The sequence below is a fragment of the Otolemur garnettii genome, unplaced genomic scaffold (assembly GCF_000181295.1).
Source record: "Otolemur garnettii isolate 467f Iridium unplaced genomic scaffold, OtoGar3 scaffold00050, whole genome shotgun sequence".
NCBI classification, from domain to species: domain Eukaryota; kingdom Metazoa; phylum Chordata; class Mammalia; order Primates; family Galagidae; genus Otolemur; species Otolemur garnettii.
Window position 1 is genome coordinate 11,341,193 of NW_003852445.1, and position 7,581 is coordinate 11,348,773.

General features: G+C 41.6%; 2 protein-coding genes across 3 annotated transcripts in view; both read right to left on the reverse strand.

The window, feature by feature from the left end:
- Positions 1 to 6,077, reverse strand: part of SPG11 (SPG11, spatacsin vesicle trafficking associated) — an 86,346-nt gene extending 80,269 nt beyond the window's left edge. The window contains exons 1-3 of one of the 2 annotated variants that reach the window (XM_003791787.3): positions 5,800 to 6,077; positions 4,147 to 4,328; positions 3,106 to 3,330 (exon numbers count right to left, since the gene is read on the reverse strand). In XM_003791787.3, coding sequence (XP_003791835.1) covers positions 3,106 to 3,330; positions 4,147 to 4,328; positions 5,800 to 6,056 — 664 coding nt within the window. In that variant the 5' untranslated portion in view covers positions 6,057 to 6,077. The remainder of the gene's footprint in view (positions 1 to 3,105; positions 3,331 to 4,146; positions 4,329 to 5,799) is intronic. The other variant, XM_023514247.1, reaches the window with a different exon arrangement.
- Positions 6,078 to 7,232: 1,155 nt separating this feature from the next.
- PATL2 (PAT1 homolog 2) overlaps positions 7,233 to 7,581 on the reverse strand; it is a 10,834-nt gene continuing 10,485 nt past the window's right edge. Inside the window, 1 exon segment of the mRNA XM_023514320.1 lies at positions 7,233 to 7,251. Within this exon segment, the coding sequence (XP_023370088.1) occupies positions 7,233 to 7,251 (19 nt within the window).

The following is a 7,581-nucleotide window of genomic DNA, read 5'->3' on the forward strand; positions in this document are numbered from 1 at the left end:
AGTGCTGTGACATCACAGCAACCTCCAACTCCTGGGCTCAAGTGAGTCTCCTGCCTCAGCCTCTCAAGTAGCTGGGACTACAGGCACCCGCCACAATGCCTGGTTATTTTTGGTTGCAGCCGTCATTGTTGTTTGTTGGGCCTGGGCTGGATTCGAACCCATCACCTTAGGTGTATGTGGCTGGCGCCTTAGCCACTTGAGCCACAGGCACCAAGCCAATATAGAGTTTTTTAAATAATACCTGCTGAACATCCATCCTTAAGGCCCTGACACACTGCTATTTCCCAATAGTGCTGTCCAAGAGATTAGGTGAACCTAATTTTAATACATTTCATGTTCCGATACTGTATATCTGAAATATTATCAATTCAACATGTAATTAATATAAAAATTGAGATATTCCTTTTCTCATATAAGTACTCAAAATCTGGTATTTTACACTTACAGCATATCTCAATCTGGATACTAACTAAATTTTAATTGGAATTACCTGATCTGTATTTAGACTTTATAAAACTTACAATTGAAAGATGGAACTAAAGTTGTTCCAAACATACTTAAAAGTTCTTCAATAACTGAGTCATGTGTCAGCTTTTAAAACTAAAGAAATTAAAGAAAATTCAGAATTCAGTTCCTAGCTGGACAGATTGGCTCATGCCTGTAATCTCAGCACTTTGAGAGGCTGAGGCAGGAGAATCACTTGAGGTCAAGATCAGCCTGAGCAAAGTCAAGACCCATCTCTACTAAAAGTAGAAAAACTTAGCTTGGGTGGTGGTATGCACCTGTAGTCCCACCTAGGGACTTTTTTTTTAGACAGCGTCTCACTACCTTGTCCTCGGTAGAGTACGGTGGCATCACAAATCACAGCAACCTCAAACTCTTGGGCTTAAGCAATTCTCTTGCCTAAACCTCCCAAGTAGCTGGGACTACAGGCGCCTACCACAACGCCCAGCTATTTTTTGGTTGTAGTTGTCATTGTTGTTTGGCAGATCCAGGCTGGTTTCAAACCCACCAGCTCCAGTGTACATGGCTGGTACGCTAGCCACCGAGCTGTCCCAGCTACTCTTAAGGCTGAGGTAGGAGGATTGCTTGAGCCCATGAGGGCTATAAGCTAGTCTGAGGCCACAGCACTCTAGCCCAGATTAACAGTGAGACTCTGTCTTTTTTTTTTTTTTGCTTTCAATTTCAGCTGGCTTTCACTCATCTTAGTTTGAAGTTTTTGGTTTTTTTTTTTTTTTCTTTCTTCCTTTAGTGATTCTCTTGCCCTTTGCCTCCCAAGTAGCTGGGATTACAGGCGCCTACCCCTACGCCCAGCCTTTTTTTTTTTTGGTAGAGACAGGGTCTCACTCTGGCTCATGCTGGTCTTAAGCTGGTCTCAAACCTCCGAGGTCAGGCAATCCACCCATCTCAGCCTCCCACAGCACTGGGCCAACAACAACAAAAAAAAGAATTCAGTTCCCAAGTCATGCTAGCTAATTTCAAGTTCAATATCCATATATGCCTAATGTGTACTGTGTTGGAAAGCACAGTTCTATAACCTGGCAACAAAAATTAAGTTAATCAAGTACTTACCAATATTTTTGCAAAAATAACCATTATATATACCTAAAATATACCTAAAATAACCATTCTTCTATTACAATCCATAAATAAAAGTCCCCAAATCATAAGGGGTCATTTTTCAAATTTTCAAAATAATTTGCTAATGATCTACATTGGGATGGGCTAGAGACAAATGACCAACAATATTTTCCAAAAGCAAATTAACAATGGTTAAGCAAACTATTTGTTAATATCATGAAATCATCATTAGAGATAAGAGGTGGATTATGTTCATATATATAAAAAGATATAAATCACATCATATGCAGTCGTTTCAATTCTTCCTGGAACAAGCACATAGCAGGTATTTAAGAAGTATATTCTGGCCAGGTGTGGGGCTCACCCTTGTAAGCCTAGAACTCTGAGGTGGGAAGATTCCTTGAGCTCAGGAGTTTCAGACTGGTCTAACAAAGAGAGAGACTCAGTCTCCATTAAAAATAGAAAAATTGGCTCGGTGCCTGTGGCTCAAGCAGCTAAGGCGTCAGCCACATACACCTAAGGTGGCGGGTTTGAATCCAGCCCAGGCCTGCCAAACAACAATGATGGGTGCAACCAAAAAATAGCCAGGCGTTGTGGCGGGTGCCTGTGATCCCAGCTACTTGGGAGGCTGAGGCAATAGACTCGCTTGAGCCCAGGTGTTGGAGGTTGCTGTGAGCTGTGATGCCACGGCACTCTACCTAGGGGGACAGCTTGAGGCTCTGTCTCAAAAAAAAAAAAAAAAAAAAAAGAAAAATTAGGCTGAGTGAGGTGGCTCACACCTATAATCGTAGCACGCTGGGAGACCAAGGCAGGTGGCTTGCCTGAGCTCACAAGTTTGAGACCAGCCTGAGCAAGAGCAAGACCCCATCTCTAAAAATAGCCAGGCATTGTGGCTAGTGCCAATAGTCTCAGCTACACAGGAGGCCAAGGCAAGAGAATCACTTGAACCCAAGTGGGTGAGGTTGCTGTGAGCTATGACTCCACAGCACTCTACTGAGGTTGACAAAATGATCTCTGTCTTTAAGAAAAAAAAAAAAAAGAAAAAAAGAAAAGAAAAGAAAAAATGAAAAATTAGCCAGATGTTATGACACATGCCTGTAGTCCCAGATAGTTGGGGGGCTGAGGCAGGATTGCTTGAGCCCAGGAATTTGAAGTTGCTGTGAGCCAGGCTGATTTCATGGTACTCCAGCCTGCACAACAGTGTGAGACTCTGTCTCAAAAAAAAAAAAAAAAAAAATTATATTTTGAATAAATTGGTAAGCAGAGCACACAGTTTTAAATGAACACAAATATGGGTAAGATGATTATGATTAAGAAAGATATATGTACTAGAAAATATTAAAATAGAATGTAAAGAAATATAGTTGAGTGTTTTAAGTTTATACAGATCTTTTTCCTTGCAAAATTTTTCAGAAAAACTAACAATTCCTCCTACATTCCAGCCCCCAAAACTAAAGCCTAAAAGTGCTCCTCTAAGTATTCTCCTCCCTACATAATAATAAACATCTTTACTGCCAAGGATACAGATCCAGCCTAAGCAACTTAAAACAAAAAGAATTCCTCTGCAGAGCTGTGCATCAACAATCATGTCCACTGAATGTGCAGGCAAGGGTAGTGTGAAACAGTTGAGTAGTCTAATTTCAGCATCTCTTTCGGGGAAAGTAATGTGTAGGACAACACATTTGTTGATGAACAATAATGATGTGTTATTGTGAAATGACAGAATTTTCAAAGACAATAAGGAAATACCTACAAAACAAAAGGATATTATTTCAAATGCGCTGTTCACAATTTCACAACTGGTAAATTTGATTTTATAAACATAACAAAAAAGAAACTGCACTTAGTCCAACTCTAGGCAGTTAGTGTTCAGACCTACCTTAGCAACTACCTAAGCAAGGGGTCCCTGGGAGGTAAGAAGATGAATAAAGCCGCCCACTCTGGTTTCTTCTGTTTATGACTGAAGTCTGAGAGCATACCAAAAGGAAGATTTGAGAAAGCCAATTTACTCAGGAGACCCCACAAGAACAATCACAGCTGCTGCTTTTTTTTTTTTTTTAAGAAAAAGAAGGAACCTTATCAACAAAGGTAGAGGGTATGTTACTGCCTGAGTGCTTTGCTTTCTGCTCCCTACAGAGCAGGACAGGACATAGTCAACAGCTCTGAAACTATGAGCAGTACCATCCAATGGAAAAATGTGAGCCACACATGTAATTTTAAGTTCTCTAGTAGCCACTGAAAAGAAACATGTGAAGTTAATTATAATATATTATTTAGCTCATTATATCTGAAATATCATTTCAACATACAATTTAAAAGTTAAAATATTTCACATTTTTAGTAATGTCTTCAAAATCTAGTATGTATTCGACATTTAAAGTACATCTTAATTTATGTTAACCACAAAGTGTTCAATAGCCCCATGTGACTAGTGACTACTATACTAGACAATGCAGACCTCCTTCTCTGATTTCAACTCTAGGTAGCATTTTCCTGTAAAAAACAGAATTATATATCAATGTCACAAATTTAAACATGGTGAAAAGACCACCTTTAGGTACTTACTGATATCCTGATCTTCAATGAGCTTTTGCAATATCTTCCCACTATAGCTATATAAAATGGTTGCATCACATTGTCCATCTTTCAAATTAAACTCATAGATGAACAGTTCATAGTTTTCACCAAGAGCAAGTAATCTGGGCTTGTCAGTTGGTGTGCTGTTATGAGACTCCTCCCACATAAACCTAAGAAAAAAGTTTAGATTATATTCTAAATCAACAATGATATTTGCCCACCATGGTGGGGTACAAGAACACAGTGAGTAGAGAATAGTTCAGCTGACCTGGTAGCATTAATTCTACACTCCCGTTTAAGAGAAAGTAAACTGCTCTAGAACTAACCCTATCCTTCTGTCCCTTCGCATCAGCACAAGAATATAGCAGTGAGTGCTAAAAAGGGGGATCAGAGCAAGAAATGATAGCTTTTATTCCTTCATCTTTTAAATGTTTTTTGGAGAAATGAGGGTCTATGTTGCAGGCTGGTCTCCAACTCCTGGACTCCAGTGATCCTCCTACCTTGACCTCCCAAAGTGCAGAGATTACTGTACCAGGCTCTATTCCTTCATTTTAAATCCTGACTGGTATGTTTAAGGGATTATCACCATCAAAACACAACATATTAACAATCATATAGATTATGTGTGAGGTGATGCTCACAGTTAACGAAATAGACTTCCGCTAACAAACATTTTCAAAACCTTTATAAAAGAAATTGATTACTTGCATTTACAGACTTTGAAGACTCAAATGGTATATTTTAGAACATATCTGTTCAATGGAACTGTTTGTAATGATGGAAGCGTTCTGTATTAACACTGTTATCCCACCTGGAGATTCTAAGGTAAAACACCCTTTTGGCTACTCAATGTCTCAAAGAGGAGATTGTTTCTAAAATATTTTCTATTTTTGCAGTGAGCCATGATGATGCTACCACACTCTAGCCCTAGCAACAGAATGCGACAGTCTCAAAATTATTCTACTATTCAAAAGAACCCAACTACTCAGAGGGCCCTGCCAAACTTTATGATGTAAATGTAAGTCTTAGATGGAGAGTTACAGAAGGGCGAAGTAACCCATTATTGTAATTATGTTTGTCTTCCTAAATCATGGGTATCTCACTTTTAAGAATTGCGTCTTTCTCAAGTTTTTAGGCACAGCTCCTAGGAAGCAGCAGTAGGCACATGATGAGTTATTTGTTGAATAAGTGAACGGACAAGTGGACTCCATCCCTGAAGAAAGCCTGTATGTGAAGGAAAATGCTATTTGTTGAGTAAGTGAACGGACAAGTGGACTCCATCCCTGAAGAAAGCCTGTATGTCAAGGAAAATGCTATTCGTTTCAAGGACAAGAGAAAGGTATAAGATGATGCAAAGTTTAGATGTCAGCTGGTTATCATCTCTGACTCAATTGAAAGAAAATGGGCATGATTCGCGGCAGGTAGCAGAGAAGCGAGACGCCGTCTCCGCCCACCCAAAACAGGGAAGCAAGGGTGTGGGAATGCAACTGGGCAAGTCTCAGCCTCAGGCAGGGGGTTCTGACAGGGAACCCGGCTTGACTGAGACTTTTCCTGCAGCTGTCACCCCTCTCCAGCCTCCTACACTCCCGGAGGAACCTCCGAACTCCCCACCACATTACCGCGCTTTCCCTCAGCACTTACTGCTGGAAGGGGCCCTCGAGGCAGCAGCGCCCCCCGCCCCGGCCGCCTGGCGTCAAGGAAATCACTCGGAGGCAGCCCTCAGCCGTCAGGCTCCCTACAGCCTCCTGCTCTCTGTGCAGCTGCGCCCGGGATCCCAGCTTCCCTGTCGCCTCGGCGGGAACCGACACCAAAAGCATCGGTAGAACCCGCTCCATGGCTACGGGGCAGCTACTGCAGCCAGCCGAAACAGCTTTCCCAGCCCCTTCCTCTGCAGCCATCCCGGCCGGAGCGTTCCTTCCGGTCACCTGCACCGAGCCTCCCGGAACCTGTCCGTTGTGGGCATGCGCAATGGGCATCGCTGCGCTCACACTGCCTTGTGACTCTAAGGAGCTGCTAGGCGGGCCCCGCACTTTCGGTTCATTGCCAGTGGGGGGCGGCACCAACCGCTCCAGCAAAGCTTCAGCTCTCTTACCCCAGGCACATTGTATATACTCTGGGACAGAGAAAGCTGTGGCACTTTCCTTTGCCTGTCTCCTGTTCCCTTGGAACCTGGTCCTTATCACTCTTATTTTGCTGTTACTTGTTTACAGGCTCTGAAGGGGTACAATTTCCTTGGTAGCATGGACAGCGGCTTACTGTCCAGATCCAACATGAGGGTGGGGATCTCAACGAAGTCAAAAATAACCATTGAAACAGGTAGAGAGTTGGGAGTAGGTTAAGTAGTAGAGATTTTCCTCAGCAGTATGGGAAGTAGAGAAGCAGAGGAGCAAAGAGTTTGAGGCTAGAGAAGGTGTGGAGTTAGGCATTTTGGAAAGGTAGTACCTTCTTAACTGTTGTGAACGACAGGCCTTCCTGGCCCATTCAATCAATAGTTCCCTCCACTCCACTGTCTCAGCACCCAGTTTTGCATTTCCCATGGTATTTATCACTGGATATTTTGTGTCAGTTCCTGTTCAATCACAGTGTAAGCTTCAAAAGACTAGGGATGTTGCCTTGCTCACCGTTAATCTTATACCTAAAACAGCGTCTGGTGTTTAAGAGCCCAGCCAGTAATTCTGATGAATGCATGAGCTGTTTGTTAAAATGAAATCAAGCACTTCCTATATTCCTACCAGGGATATATTTATATCCAACCCTCCTAGCTCTGCTAAGGCTATTTTCTCTTTATAAAAAGTTACAACAGTGAATCAATTTCTGAAGTTACACATTTGTTATAACAAGGCCTTTTCCCAATGAATCATTCTGTTGTCTCTTTAATTATACATTATGCTATGCCTTATTTTTAGGCACATCATTTTGGCTTTTTGAAGGATATGAAAATATTTGGGGCAGGGTCCCAGTATATCATGGCATAAGAAGTATCTTCAGACTTTCTGGATCCCTGTAGACATAGCTCACATAGCTAGTATCTGATGATTAAACTTCCCACGTATACATATTCCAGAACAAATTGGTCAGTAGATCCAGGCAAGCCTAGAGAAAGCACAAGGGTTAACTACAAACACAGTTCCATCTTACAAGTATTTATATGACTTGGTTAGTAAACTGGCTCTTTCTAGCAGACGGTAGGTTCTGAGGACAGAGATGACCTCCAAGTTATTTAGCTTAACTTTTAAAAAAAAATGAATAATTCAGCTTCTCAGATTAACTCTTACCCTCAAATTGCTTAGTGTTATAAATGACCCAAGTTCTTGGGGATAAATCAAAAGGTTTGGCTTAAGAAATGGTCCATTGGATCCTAACATGGACCTTTTACTCAGTAAATTCCAGAATGTCCAGAACTACTTCTTTTTTTTTTTTTTT